This window comes from Dermatophagoides pteronyssinus, unplaced genomic scaffold (genome assembly GCF_027571235.1).
Source record: "Dermatophagoides pteronyssinus isolate colony J.1.1.1.1 unplaced genomic scaffold, Derpt_VIB-CSIC_2022.12 sq0003, whole genome shotgun sequence".
Taxonomy (NCBI): domain Eukaryota; kingdom Metazoa; phylum Arthropoda; class Arachnida; order Sarcoptiformes; family Pyroglyphidae; genus Dermatophagoides; species Dermatophagoides pteronyssinus.
The window spans coordinates 284830-300032 of NW_027461527.1; the positions used below are offsets into that span (position 1 = coordinate 284830).

Here is a 15203-nt window from a genome sequence, read left to right on the forward strand (position 1 = left end):
CATCAAAAATTGTCGACAATAATTTTATTTTTCCTGGCCTACTTTTCTTCGTTTTCTTTCTCTCTCTGTCTGTGATATCAAAGAATCTTATCTTTCTTTTCTTTTTTCCCACTTAAAATGATGATGATGATTGAAAAATTTGATACAATGTGACAATTATACCCACAGACTTTACTCAATGATGATTATGATATCCTTTTCTTTTTTCTTTTTGTTTTGTTATTGTTATCAATAATTTATTAATTTGTATAATTTTTTTTTATAAAACGATTAATGACGACGAATCAATGGAAATTATAGGAATGATGATGATGATGATGAGAAAAAATTACTTTTCGCATCATCAACAATGATAGGATCAATGTTCGTTGTAATAATCAGATGATGATTATAATGACATTTGATTATAATGATGAGATCGATGATCTCCAAATCTCTCTATCTCTGGAAAGATCTGTGACCTATGAATGGACACACACACACACACATGTGATTTGTTTTGCGGAATTATTATTTTATTTTGTCAATAATGATCGATTCCTAGATAAACTGATATTATGTTTTACTATTCTGTTGTTGAAAATCAGTTTAATAAATGTCATTGTGTTTTATTAGCTGAACAACAATAACAAACTATAGTCAATGAACTGAATTTGTTCATTTAGAAAACAAAAAACATTGTATCACATCAATGATGATGATAATCATCATTTAATCATTTAATTTGAATCATCATGATGACATGGTAGGATTTTTTTTTCGTTTGTTTGTTTGTTTTCAAACAAAAAGCAATTTGTCTTTCTTTTGCTTCATTCAAAGTTCATCGTCATTCATTCATTCATTCATTCAATCATTCAATCATCACGAGTGATGAAGAAATAAAAAAATAGAAACAAAAAACCAAAGCAAAATATCGATATGAAATGAAAGATATCCACCAAACAAAAAAAAATGAAATAGACAAATTCAATAGTTTATTTGGATTATAATAGACATTTGTTTTCTTTCTTCGTCTTGTTTTTTCTGGATCAAAAAAAAATTCGACCCATTTTTTCCCAATCAATGTTTATTCGATGTTGAAATATTTCTCGTTGTTCGTTGTTGATGATCATCCAGTTTTTATTATTATCATCATTCGATCATCATCATCATCATCGAATGATGTTGCCACATTTAGTTTCCGATATTTAGTTTCGTTTTTTTGTCCAAAAATTAACCCGTTATCGTCTCGTTTATTATTGCTGACTCGAGGTATTTTTTTTGTTGGATTGTTCTTTGTTTGTTGTTTGTTGTTGGCAATTTCATTTTTTGTTACTTTGTTGTTTTATTCAGGAAATTTGTATCCATTTCATCATAATCATCAACGATGATTATGATGATTATATGAATGGATTTTTTTTCGTTTTTTTAAATGGATAAACATTCAATAAAATGATAAGGGAGAGAAAAAAATGATTGGTCGTATTTGATTGGAAATATGAAACTACCAATTTTTCTGGTATGCCCGGGTATTCTGCTTGTTGTTGTTGTCAAAGTTGTTGTTGTTAATGTTTTTATCAACATAAACGAACGATTGATGACTACCGATATTGTTTGCTAAATATCTTCTTCTTTTTTCATTTTTTGTTGCTGATGATTTCCAAAAAAAACGATTGTCCTATTAACAAAAAAGAACGAAAGGGAAAGGGAAAAACAAAAAATTTAATTTTTTTTTTTGGTACGAAATATCATGCAAGCGAGCAAAAAGATGTTTTTTTTCCTTTAAAGAGATTTTTACCACATAACATTAGATGATGATAATCAATAATTAACATCCACTGTTCATAAATGATTTAGGAAAAAAACTAAAATTTATAAATCAATTTCATATGTTATATGTTTTTTTGATAAACCGCGGTTTTATTCAATTTTATTTAAAAGAAAAATTTGTAATTTAAAATCAGAAAAACAGAATTTAATTGTTAAACAAAAATTGTCAGAAATAATCATGTTGAATCGGAATAATCAGCTCAATTAATAATAAATATGATGTAATCTTTTGCATTCTTGCACACAAAAATTCAATTCTGAATTACTTAAATGGTAATTTCCGAATACCTTTTTACAAAATTTTCGATAATAATCATCAGATGTATCTCTATTTCGTATACATCCATCGAAGAATTGGTCGGTTAGTTTATTATAATCTATCTAAAAAAAATGAACAAAGCAATTTTTGTTTTTAAATGAACAATCAAAAAAAAAAAATCATTTAAAATCTTACTGGAAATGAAATTGATCTTGTTTTAATACGAGCCGATTGAATTGAATTGATCAAAATGATGACCAATAAAATTGTTGATAAAATATGTATGGATTTCATTTTTGTCGATTTGGTTTTGGTTTTGGTTTTTGGATGAAAGATTTTTGAACCAAGTTTGAAGATTTATAATTTTGATTTGGAGATCATATCATATTTATATATGAGATGAATTCGATTTTTTTTTGATTTTGCAACATTCATTTTCCCAGATAATGTTGGAATTTTGAAATTGAATAAACAAATTTAAATTTTTTAATCTATTTTCAATCAGTCGACATCAATATATTTGAATGATGTCATTGGAAAAAAAATCAATTACCTTGTTTGATTGATTGATTTATCTTGAAATTATCAATTTTGAAATGTTTAAACTGGAACTAAATTTTTTTTTCTAAATGATGACGATGATGATTCACGTCACATCGTTATGTATGGCTATCATTTAGACTTTTAATAAATCAAACAAAAATATTTCATTTGTTTTTGAATTCAACGATATCGATAATCATCCAATAAAATGATAAAAGAGAGAAAAATGATTGGTTGGAAATATGAAACTTTGATTTCTACCAATTTTTCTGGTGTGCCCGGGTATTCTGCTTGTTGTTGTTGTTGTCAAAGTTGTAAGCGAGCAAAAAGCGTTTTTTTTCATTTAAAGACATTTTTACCACATAACATTAGATGATGATAATTGACTTTGAAGATTTTCTCACACGTACACCATAATTGATGATTATCTTTTACGTACCACAATCAACGGACCACACTAAAACATTTTTTTTTTTGTAAATTGTTGATGATTGACCGTTGGTGTGTTCATCCATGCTTGATTCCCTTTGATTTTGTCATTTTTTGATTGTATGGTAACCTATAAGTAAATTGCAATATTGCAAAACATCCGATAGTGATTACCATCATCATCAACAGCAACCATCATTGTAATTTGATGATATAATCATAATTGGAAAACAAAAACACAAAAAAAAATTAACTTAATTCAATTTTAATTCGAAAAAAAACAACTGGAATAGCAAAAAACGCCATCTTTCGGCAGTTAACCACGAATTATGAATGTTATCATTTTTTTTTTTGTTTTTTTTAATCCGAAAAATATTCCCATGGTTTTTTGGTTTTTCTCACGAAAAAATATGGTGAGAAAATCATTCGGGAAAAAAGGATTGATTGGAATGTGGATGTGTTTTGCACTTGTGTTATACACCGTTATAATCAATTGATTGATTATCGATTACAGTAGTTGTTTGTTGTTTGATGTGACGATGGTGGTAAATTAATTATCATCATCAATGTATGAATCATCATCGATATCGATGTTGAATTCGAAAACAAATGAAATATTTTTGTTTGATTGATGATAAAGTCTAAATGATAGCCATAACGATGTGACGTGAATCATCATGATCATTATTAAAGAAAAAAAAGTTCCGGTTCAAAATTGATAATTTCAAGATAAACATCGAATAAATCAATCAAACAAGGTAATCGATTTTTTTTCCAATGACATCATTCAAATATATTGAATGATTATTTGATTGATTGAAAATTGATTAAAAAATAGATTAAAAAATTTAAATTTGTTTATTCAATTTCAAAATTCCAACATTATCTGGGAAAATGAATGTCGCAAAATCAAAAAAAAAAATCGAATTCATCTCATATATAAATATGATATGATCTCCAGATCAAAATTATAAATCTTCGAATTTGATAGAAAAATCTTTCATCAAAAAACCAAAACCAAATCGACAAAAATGAAATCCATACATATTTTATCAACAATTTTATTGGTCATCATTTTGATCGATTCAATTCAATCGGCCGGTATTAAAACTAAATCAATGAGTGATATTTTTGATAAAATAAAATCAGTAAGATTTGAAATAATTTATTTTTTGATTGTTCATTTTTTAAAAATTGTTTTGTTTATTTTTTTCAGTTATCATATGATGCAGAAACTGTCGACAAAATCCTTGATGGATGCATACTAAATAATGATACATCCAATTCACATTATGATCAATTTTGTCATAAATTTATAAAAGAAGAATTTCCGGAATTTTTGAAATCAAATTACAATTACCATTTCTATTATTGTGTGGACGAATGCAATAAATTACATGATATTTATGCTGATGATTAATTGGGCTGAATATTTCGATTCAAAATGATTATTTTCATCAAATTTGTTTTTTAAAAAACAATTAAATTTTGTTTTTTTTTTATTTTAAATTACAAATTTTTCTTTTAAATAAAGTTGAATAAAACCGCGGTTTATTTAAAAAAACATATAACATATGAAATTGATTTATAAATTTTAGTTTTTTTTCCTAAATCATTTATAAACAGTGGATGTTAATTATTGATTATCATCATCATCATCATACTTTGTAATATTTGTTACTTGATTGAAAATGATTCAAATTTTATGAATTTTTTTTCAAAAATTACATTGATGAATCATGATTATGGATTTTAATTTTAAAAATAAAAAAAAAATTTGGCCAAAAAATTTGTTTGAAATTTTCTTTTTCCTACAGATATTTTAGTGATCATTTGTGAACAGTGGATGCCAATTGTGATTGCATTTTTTTGCGTTAACAAAGTAATTTTTGGTTTGTTTGTTTTGTTTGTTGGTTTTGTTCAAATTTCATCATTTTGGAATGTAACCAGGTGTAAGATAAAGAAAACCAAAAACAAAAAAAACGAAACCAAAAAAATCCTGCTATAAATATAAAAGATCTGTCGATCAAAATGATTGTCATTGATTAAATTGATAATCTCATTCAAATCGACAAACCAACAAGATAAAAAAAATTGACAACAAAAATGAAATCTACATTGATTTTTTCAACAATTTTAATGGCCATCATTTTGATCAATCAATTTGATTCAATTCAATCGGCCAATTTGTTAATTACATTAATTCAAGAATTACTGAAACTATTGGGTGTATGATTTGAAATAATTATAATTTTTTTTTTGTTGTAATCAATTTTTTTTCAATATTGTTTTGTTTTTAGGTTCCTCCAGAAATAATTGATTTAGCTGATGAATTCATTGAAGGATGTGTACAAAATACTGATACATCCGATTCATATTATCGTGAATTTTGTAAGAAAATATTGAATACTGATGATAATTTAGATATTTGTATAGAACCATGTAAAATTGTACATAAAACTTTTGGTTGATTTGGAACCGGAGGTTTGGATGAACACATTGAGCCACAGCAAATGGCAGCGAACGTGTTAATTAATATATTATTCAGATTCAAGATGATTATTTTTTATAAATTTTTTTTTACTAATTTAATTGTGTTTCCTGATTTTAAATTACAAATTTTAAAAAATGAAATAAAATAAAACTGTGGTTTATTTAAAAAAAAAAAAACATTCAAATAACATCGATTTATAAATTTATCAAAAAATTTTTGTTTTTTAAAAACAGATTTTCTCTGATAAATCATCATTTGTGAACATAGATTCCAGTTATGATCATCATTATCATCATCATCGATGTTAATGATGTTTTTCAAACAGTTTTCCAAAACAAATTCCATTCGAAAGAAAATTTCCATCATTTGGAATGTGAAAAGTATAGGAAAACGAAAAAAAAATCATCCTATAAATATGAAACATTTACAGATTTCCAAATGTTGTTTTATTAATTGATCAATTTGTAATCGAATTCAAATCGACAAAACAAATCGAAAATGAAATCCACGCATATTTTATCATTACCAATTTTGATGATGGCCATCGTTTTGATTGATTCAATTCAATCGGCTAGTATTGCAAATGGATCGACTCAAGATTTTCTTAATCAACAAACAGTAAGATTTGAAATCAATTTGATTTTGTATGTTTGATTGTTTTTCGTTCATTTGTTTTTTTTGTTCATTTCAGACCTCTACAGATTTAAAAGAATCAGTCAATCAATTTATTGATGGATGCGTGACAAATAAAGATACATCCAATACATATTATCGTCAATTTTGTGCCGATTATCTAACAAAAGAATTTCCAGGAAATTATACAGAAATGGAATTTGATATCGGTTTGAATTATTGTATGAGTCAATGCAAATTTATGCATGAAATTTCGGTTTTGTTTGAATAAATATTATTCAGTTACAAGATTACAAATTACAAATTTTTTTTTCATTTAAAAAATAAACATTTGATAAAATAAAATTGATTTATAACGATTAAATTTGTTGAAAAATCATTACATTGGATGCCAAATGTAATCATCATCATTGATGATGATTTCAAAACAAATTTTTCTAAAGTTTTTTATTTCCTATTTCATCATTTTGGAATGTAGCCAGGTACAGGAATGAATGAAAACCAAAAAATCAAATCATATAAATATAAAAGATTTTGCTGATCGAAATGTTAATGTTATTTGTTATTTTGATCAAATTGTAATCTCACATCACAAACCAAAAATGAAATCCATAAAGATTTTATCGACAATTTTGATGATGGCCATCGTTTTGATTGGTTCAATTCAATCGACACAAAATGATTGGGAACCAATTATTCGACCAAGTTCAAGCCTACTAGTAAGATTTTAAAATGATAATTTTTCATTTTCATTTTTCATGGTTTTTTGTAATAATTTTCTGCTTGTTCTTTTCAGGAATTAGCAAGATTATATGGAATATATACGAAGGTTGTTAACGGTTGTATCCACAATAATGATGAATCCGAATCGTATTATATTGATTTTTGTCATGAACTTGAATATGATTTGAATTCAGAGAATAAATTTGATTTTATGAATTATTGTATGCAAGAATGTCTGCAGTTGCATTCTTTACAACGGCCGAATTGATTTTTCTTTTCAATGATAATTTCAAAAATTTAACCCTTATGATTATTGATTTTTAAAATTAATGAAATAAAATAAAGATAATAAAAAACATATTTTGATTTTATTTTTTAAACATAATAATAGCATCAATAACTGATATATAACAATCATAGCGACTGAATTTGTTAAAAAATTTAAATTTTTCCAAATTTTCATATACCAATTGTGAACAAGATGTTAATATTAATTGGGCATTATATTTTTCTAATAAATCAATAGTTTCGGTTAATGCTTCAACACCTTTCTGATCAATATAAGTCATACGGCTACAATCTAATATAATACGATATGGTTCAAAATTTTTATTGTTTTCTGTTATGGTTTGATTATTATTATTATCATCATCAGCAGCGATAGGAATAACATTACGATGTTCACGTTCGTACAATTCGACAATAAAACGTCCAATAATTGAATAAAAATGTGTACGAAAATATAATGCATTAATAAACATTAATGGACCTTGAAATTCAAATACAACCAAACGATTTTGTTGATTTAAACAATGAAAAAATCTTTCCCGGTTATGATCAAATTGTGAATTACTTATTTCCAGGAAAATTTCCGTATCATTTTGTTGAAATTTTAGTTTGATTGTTGGTGATATTAATTTAACAATTAATATTATAAATGAAAAAAGTATTGAATAAAGTAGACCATTATCAACACCAAATAATATGACAAATAAAAATGTTATCAACCAAAGTATGCCATCTAATCGGGAAATTTTCCATGCTTGTTTTAATTCACGTATACGTTTTAATGTAGAAAAAATGGCTACCGAAATGATTGCTGAAAGTACACACTTTGTAAAAAAAAATGAAAAAAAATCAGAAGTTTTAAACAAATTTTGTTTGTTTTTTTTGCATAATAAATACCTTCGGTAATGTACGTAGATATGTTGAAAGTAATGATAAAACTATTACCATTAATATTGATGATATTATACTGACTAATTGTGTACGGCCACCAACACGTTGTTGTACAGCCGAACGTGATAATGATGCACAACATGGAAAACAAAGAAAAAATGATGAAAATATATTGGCCGTTCCTAATGCAATTAATTCTTGATTTGGATTGATTTTATAGCCAAATTTTTTACCATACATTTTTCCCAATGATAATGTTATTAGATATGATATCAGACATATTAATAATGCTTTTGGTATCATTTGTAACATAAGATTTGTATCTGGAATTCTGGGCATTCCAGTAAATCTAAAATCAATGAGGAAAAAACCATTATTATTATTATAATCATTAGATCATTGAATAATCAATTTTACCCATCCGGAATGTTTGGTATAATGTGAACATTATAATTTCCATTAAAATCAAACAAATATGATAATAATGTTATCAATATAACCAATGTAATATCAATCGGAATGGTAATAGATTTTAGTTGAAATTTTTTCATTAAAAATGGTTCGAAAAAATATTTACAACCAATCAAAATTCCAATCGATATTAATGAAATACACATTGTAACAATATTTGTATGATGAATTCGGCTAAAAAATGAAATGTATGCCTATAAGCGAGAGAAAATTCAAAAATTCAATCCAAAAAATAAACAAGGTAAAAAATTGAAAAAAATTTACATTAACTATATCCATTGGTAAAGGAATCTGATAATCTTCATCATTTTTCGATTCAATACCAATAAAATCAAAAATTTGATTTGTAAACACATGAACAGCACTGCCAACAATAAATGCCGATATTAATGTATCGGATAATATAATCGATAAGATGCCTAATCGAAATATACCTAGTATAAGCTATTATTGAATTGTGTGGAGAGAGAAACCAAACAATGATTAAAAATCAATTGAATCATCCTTTTACATACCTGAATTATACCGACAAGCAAACATAATGTTATTAATATTTCAATTGGTTCATATTGTTGTTGTTGTTGTTGTAGATTATTATCATCATTAACAAATTGAAAACTTTCAATAACATCTTTACATGCAATTGAAATGACTGAAAATGTACCAATAGAAATATGTCTTGATGTACCAAATATTGAATACATTATTAATGGAAATAATGATACATAAAGACCATTGATTGGACCAACACCAGCCAAATGACCATATGCTAAACCTTGTGGAATATTCAATGCTAATACAGTTGTACCGGCAATCAAATCCGGTATAATATCATTTTTCCAACAATAATTCGGTAACCATTGAAATATTGGTAAAAATTCATAAAATATTTTACGTAAATTGAATAAATATTTTTGTTTTTGATAAAATTTTTTAATTTTTCTAAAAAAAATTTTCGATTTTATACAATAATGATGATGATGTTGATTAGTTTTATTTGTTGGGTAAAAATCCTGACAATAAGCTATTGAACGATTAACAAGAATATCATGAACATGATTAGTAGCCAATGATGAAATTGATGATTGAAATGATTGTAAATCATCATTATTATCGATATCAATATTATCAACACCATCTTGATTGTTCGTTGAAAATGCGCGATTGTCCATTATAAAAAGGTGGCGTCGTCGTTATTGATATTTCACAGGTTTTGTTTTTTTTTCGTTCACCATCAGATTGAATGTCTTTAAAATGTCTTTTTTTTTAAAAAAAACGACAATCAATTCAATTTTATGATCACAACACACAAAATATGGTGTATGATACTATTGTAATTATAATTTTTTTTTATAATATCCATTCTCCATTATTATTATTATTTATGATCAAAATACAATTAATGAGAATTATTTTTTTTTGTAGATCAAAGTACAGAAAATAATTTATAATTTTATTGACACAATGGGATTTCATTGTTTTTTTTTGGAAATTATGTTAAAAAAATATATATTAGAATTGATTTATAATGCCATCTACAGGTGTGTGTGTGTGGATTGTTAATTGATTTTTGATAATTATTGTATATTTTTTTATTTATAAAAAAAAAAACATTTTATATACAATCCCAACGTTGAAACATTTTAAAACGACGACCAATAGCAATATTTAATGGACCAAATGTTGATAATGAAATCCATTGACAAACATCACCTAAAACATGTAAAGAATAGCCAGACATTGTTGAATTCCATTGTAAACGTAATTCATTATCATATTTATAATATTGCCATATGGATTTATGTTGTTCGGATGTTGATAAAACAGCTGAAACTATACAACAAATTGTTGATGATAAATTAATCATTATAATAACTATAATCATAGTTGGTGATGATTGTATTCCATATGAATCGATTATTAAATAAATACAGACCAATGCAAAACAATATATTATACCGGATGGTAAAAAAATTGTTACACCAATCATATGACCATTTAAATTTTGGATTTTACGAAAATTTCCTATTATAACCAAACCGATTGACATTAATATTGATGTTACCATTATTATTTTTCTCGATGATTGAAGAGAATTTATTTTTTTATCATCTTTTGGTTGATCAAGTTCAAAACGTTGTTGTAATTCCCATGCATAATAATGAATTTGTTTGTAAATAATTATGCCAACAAAAATAGCTGGTTGGTTAAAAACAAAACAAAAAAAAGAAATGAGAAAAATTTATAAATTCAAAAATTTTTCTGATTAAAATTACTTAATGCAGCAATAACATCAAGAAATGTAGAAAAATATTTTGCAACCGGTATTACAGAACCAGTTTCATTAACAAATGGCCATATTGGATATACTGATCCATTTGGTATGGTTGATATGAAACTAAATATTATTTTTTTAACAGACAAAAAAAAAAGAATGTAATTTAAAAAAAATCCGAAAATTATTCAACAGAATCAATAGAGAATACATACGGTACAAAAGAGGTAAATATAATGATAATACCATTAATGAATGGAATTAACCATAAATGACGTTTAATACTTTTTTTTGGTATAATATTATATGGTAATTTTTTTTTGAATGTTCTTTTTTTAGAACCAGTTAAACCAGTAGTAGTATTATCTGTTGTAAATGTTTCAGATATAGTTTCCGGTTCAATTGTATCCAATGTATTCGTCCAATTAGCCATTTTTCTTTTTTTGGTAATGTTTTTTTTGTTGTTGTTGTTGTTGTTGAAATTATGGACTCTTTTTTTTTCAATCAATCAACCAACAAATGGCATATTCATAATTTCCAATCAAATAACGATTAATATATACATCGAAAATGATTGATTGATTTGATTTGATTTAATTTAATTAGAATTGGTATTGTTGTTGCATGAATCGAAATTATTGGATATTTTTATTTTTACAAACAAAAAAAAAAAAAAAATGAAAAGATTTAAAAAAAAAAAAATATTCAAATTCATTTAACATTGCCATCTAGTGATGAGGAATTGATTGAATTGTAATCTTTTTTTGTTTTGTTTTAGAATTTTATACAATCCCAACGTTTAAACATTCTAAAACGACGACTAATAATAATATTCAGTGGGCCAAATGATAATAATGTAATCCATTCACAAACATCACCTAAAACATGTAAATAATAACCAGACATTGTTGGATTCCATTGTAAACGTAATTCATTATTATAATATTGCCAAATAGAACCATGTTTTAATAATGATAAAACAGTTAATACTACACAAAAAATTGATGATAATAAACTAATCATCATAACAATTATAAGCATAGTTGGTGGTGATTGTATTCCATATGAATCAAGTATTAAATAAACACATATCAATGAAAAACCATATATTAAACCGGATGGTAAAAAAATTGTTACACCAATCATATGACCAGTAAGATTTTCGATTGAACGAAAATTTCCTGTTATAAACAAACCGACCGATATTAATATTGATGTAATTTTTATAATTTTTCTTGATAATACAAGACAATTAAAATTTCTTTCATCAATAGGTCTGTCAAGTTTAAATCGTTGTAATAATTCCCATTTATAATAACGAATTTGTTTGCTAAGAATTATACTAACACAAATAGCTATTTGGTTGAGAAAAATGATTTAAAAAAAAAAATTTAAAATTACAAAACAAATTTCTAAAATCAAAATCAATGTTTAAAATTACTTAATATAGCAATAATATCAAGAAATGTTGAAAAATATCCTGCAGCTGGTGTTACAGCACCAGCATCACTAACTAATGGCCATATTGGATATATTGAACCATTCGATACGGATATTGTGTAACTGAAACAGACAAAAAAAATAAAAGGTGATTTTAAAAAAATCCGGAAATTATTTGAAATCAATCAACATTGAAAATACATACGGTACAAAACATGCCATAATAACCATAATACCATTTACAAATGGAAGTAACCATAGGTGACGTTTTTTACTTTTTTTTGGTTGAATATAAATATGTGGTAAATTGTTTTTGGGTGCTTTTCTAGCACTAATAATTGTTGTATCGGTTGTAAATGGTTCGGTTATTGTTATAGCATTATCATTTGTAACTGTATCGAATGTTTTATCCCGATCATCATCATCATTATCATTATCATTTTTTGTCAATTTTCTTTTTTTGTCCATCTTTGTTGTTGTTGTTGTTTTAAAAATTGAACAAAATTTTTGTAATCAAACAAGAAATAATTTTCAATCGAATAATGATCAATATATACACTCAACAGAAACTTGATTTGATTTGATTAGAATTGGATTCGTAACTTTATTGTTGCGTGAATCGAATTCATTCGGATATTTCATTTGAAAAAATCAAAATTCAAATCGAAAAAAATTGAGAAATTTATTATTATTACAAGCGAAAAAAAAGAAAGGAGACCAAAAGAAAGAAAAGTAGGGTAAATGAGTCGAAGAATACATGTTTATATTATCATTTTGGTTGATGATAATAATGGTAATTAAATGATAAGAATGGTAATTAGAATTGAATTTGATCCCAATGTTTAAACGAACGTATACGTTTTGATATTGAAAATAATATCGGTGCAAATGAAACAATGGCAATCCATTCGGCAACAGTACTTGTTAGATGCCAATGATAACCATCCATTTCGGATGACCAATATAAACGAAAATTATTATCCCAATATTTGAATGGTGTACCATGATAAAGTACAGCAATCAATGCTGTTAAACTACTTATAAATGTTGATATAATATTAATTATTGTTATAATTATTAAACTAATTGCACGTGTTTCAATTTGATTATAACGATATAATTGTTCAATTAGATAAATCTATTTTTGGTAATTAAAAATTGATAAAAACGTAAAAAAATGAATTAGAGAAAATTTAAAAAAAAACAAATTATAAATACCTGAATAAGTAATATAATTGGAATAAAACTAAATATCAATGTAACACCGATTAAATGTCCGGTCATATTTTCAACAGTACGAAAATTACCAATAAAAACTAAACCAAATGATGATAATAGTCCAAAAAATAAAAAATATAAATTTAAACGATAAAGTAATTGTAGATTATATGATGATGATGATGATTGATCGTTATTTTTATTCAATGAATCTGTGAATGAATTATTATTAAGATAATATTTTATTTGTTTATAACGTGCCCATACTGTAATTGCAACTGATATAATGGGGAGAAAAACAACAACACAAGATTAACACAAATTAATCAAAGAATTGGATTGGAAAACTTACATATTATGGCAATCATATCTAATGATTGTGAAAAATAACTAGCAACAGGTGGAAATGATGCCGAATCCGATACATATGGAAATATTGGATGATAATGACCATTTTGATATGTTAATGCATAACTAATTATATAACCGGAACAAAACACCAAAATGTTCAATGATTACCACACGCACACAAACAAACGGAAAAAACTTACGGCATAATACAGATGAATGTAGTGAAAAAACTACCTAAAAATCCAAATAACCAAAGATTATTTTTAATTCGTGAATAGAAATGTTTTTTCCATTCACGATCACTATTTGTATTCAAATGTTGTTGTTGCTGTCTATTATTATTATTATTATTGTGGTTATTATGATTGGATTCCGGATCAATATTTTGATCTATTGAAATGGAATTTTCTGCTGTTGTAGCCATGTTGTTATTAAATTATTTTTCAAAGAAAAAAAAAATATCACAAAACGAAGAAGAAGAAAAACTTATCACAAGTCAAAATTGATGTCCAACAATATTGATTTTTTTGTTGTTTTCTTTTATAAGAAATGAAAAAGAGAAACAAACAAAAAAACAAAAAAATCACTGTTTGACAAACAAACAAAAAAAGTACAGGGACTTTTCGGCTGATGAATAACTTATTTATTGATGATTTGTTTCGAAATTTTAAAAAAAAAATAATGATAATCATCATCATCATAGTCAAATATGATGAAAGAAGATTAGTGATTCATTCATTCATCATATACAGATGATGAAAATGTTTGAAGAAGAAGAAGAAATATCTGAAATATCTGATCGAAATATTTGTGATGGCGAGCAGCAGCAGCAGCATCAGCAATGTTTTAAAAATGGCCACGAATGAATTGTGGAAGGAAAACAAAAAAAAAATATTAACATTGAAACAAAAAATCCTATTTTAGCTGTTGCAGAAAAAAAAACAGTTTTTTTTCGGCCGTTTAAAAAAAGGTATGGTAAAATAATAATGATGATGGTCATTTGAAGGTTTTCATATCATTCGGCTAGTGAGAGAGAGATGAAGAAAGAGAAAATGGCTAGTGGACAAACTAGTTTTGTTATTTCAATTTACAAGCAAAAAAAAATCAACCAATGAATTTTTTAAATTTTATTTTGCGGTTCAGTTTTCACCGCAGATAATTTTGTCAATCAACGAAAAGAAGGGATTTTTTTTGAAAAAAATTGATCAAATTTCCTCATCAACGATGATTAGTGAATGATTTGACTTTTGGATTAATCGATTAATTGATATAGACACACGTGTTTAATATTGATTTCGATGATTGATTGGCTAATCATCATCAACGATGATGATTAGGATTTCAACAATGCAAAGAAGAAGAAGAAGAAAAAGAAAAAT

At 25.6% G+C, this 15203-nt stretch overlaps 5 protein-coding genes and 3 long non-coding RNA genes across 8 annotated transcripts; 3 read left to right on the top strand and 5 right to left on the bottom strand.

Moving 5' to 3' along the window:
- Window positions 1-1871: 1871 nt before the first annotated feature.
- Window positions 1872-3389, bottom strand: LOC142646376 (uncharacterized). Its single transcript, XR_012847333.1, has 2 exons — window positions 2264-3389; window positions 1872-2190 (listed from the first exon to the last, which is right to left on the bottom strand). It is a non-coding gene; the product is annotated as an uncharacterized LOC142646376 (long non-coding RNA).
- A 283-nt stretch (window positions 3390-3672) lies between these two features.
- On the top strand, window positions 3673-4611 carry LOC142646377 (uncharacterized). Its single transcript, XR_012847334.1, has 3 exons — window positions 3673-3798; window positions 4002-4188; window positions 4257-4611. It is a non-coding gene; the product is annotated as an uncharacterized LOC142646377 (long non-coding RNA).
- Window positions 4612-5953: 1342 nt separating this feature from the next.
- LOC113791319 (uncharacterized) lies at window positions 5954-6531 on the top strand. The gene is made up of 2 exons (XM_027341082.2): window positions 5954-6152; window positions 6226-6531. The coding sequence occupies exons 1-2, from the start codon at window positions 6033-6035 to the stop codon at window positions 6436-6438; spliced, it is 333 nt and encodes a 110-aa protein (XP_027196883.1). The 5' UTR covers window positions 5954-6032; the 3' UTR covers window positions 6439-6531.
- Window positions 6532-6554: 23 nt separating this feature from the next.
- LOC113791365 (uncharacterized) lies at window positions 6555-7248 on the top strand. The gene is made up of 2 exons (XR_012847279.1): window positions 6555-6886; window positions 6964-7248. It is a non-coding gene; the product is annotated as an uncharacterized LOC113791365 (long non-coding RNA).
- A 10-nt stretch (window positions 7249-7258) lies between these two features.
- Window positions 7259-9856, bottom strand: LOC113791292 (anion exchange transporter-like). The gene is made up of 5 exons (XM_027341053.2): window positions 9056-9856; window positions 8805-8984; window positions 8487-8734; window positions 8076-8418; window positions 7259-8002 (listed from the first exon to the last, which is right to left on the bottom strand). Exons 1-5 carry the CDS (start codon window positions 9710-9712, stop codon window positions 7259-7261), a joined length of 2172 nt encoding a protein of 723 aa, XP_027196854.2. The 5' UTR covers window positions 9713-9856.
- Window positions 9857-10012: 156 nt separating this feature from the next.
- Window positions 10013-11493, bottom strand: LOC113791295 (DNA damage-regulated autophagy modulator protein 2-like). Its single transcript, XM_027341056.2, has 3 exons — window positions 11031-11493; window positions 10817-10938; window positions 10013-10739 (listed from the first exon to the last, which is right to left on the bottom strand). The coding sequence occupies exons 1-3, from the start codon at window positions 11246-11248 to the stop codon at window positions 10156-10158; spliced, it is 924 nt and encodes a 307-aa protein (XP_027196857.1). The 5' UTR covers window positions 11249-11493; the 3' UTR covers window positions 10013-10155.
- Window positions 11494-11583: 90 nt separating this feature from the next.
- Window positions 11584-12851, bottom strand: LOC113791293 (DNA damage-regulated autophagy modulator protein 1-like). Its single transcript, XM_027341054.2, has 3 exons — window positions 12461-12851; window positions 12257-12378; window positions 11584-12170 (listed from the first exon to the last, which is right to left on the bottom strand). Exons 1-3 carry the CDS (start codon window positions 12721-12723, stop codon window positions 11590-11592), a joined length of 966 nt encoding a protein of 321 aa, XP_027196855.2. The 5' UTR covers window positions 12724-12851; the 3' UTR covers window positions 11584-11589.
- Window positions 12852-12912: 61 nt separating this feature from the next.
- LOC113791294 (DNA damage-regulated autophagy modulator protein 1-like) lies at window positions 12913-14516 on the bottom strand. The gene is made up of 4 exons (XM_027341055.2): window positions 14025-14516; window positions 13826-13947; window positions 13474-13751; window positions 12913-13393 (listed from the first exon to the last, which is right to left on the bottom strand). Exons 1-4 carry the CDS (start codon window positions 14246-14248, stop codon window positions 13073-13075), a joined length of 945 nt encoding a protein of 314 aa, XP_027196856.1. The 5' UTR covers window positions 14249-14516; the 3' UTR covers window positions 12913-13072.
- Window positions 14517-15203: the final 687 nt, after the last annotated feature.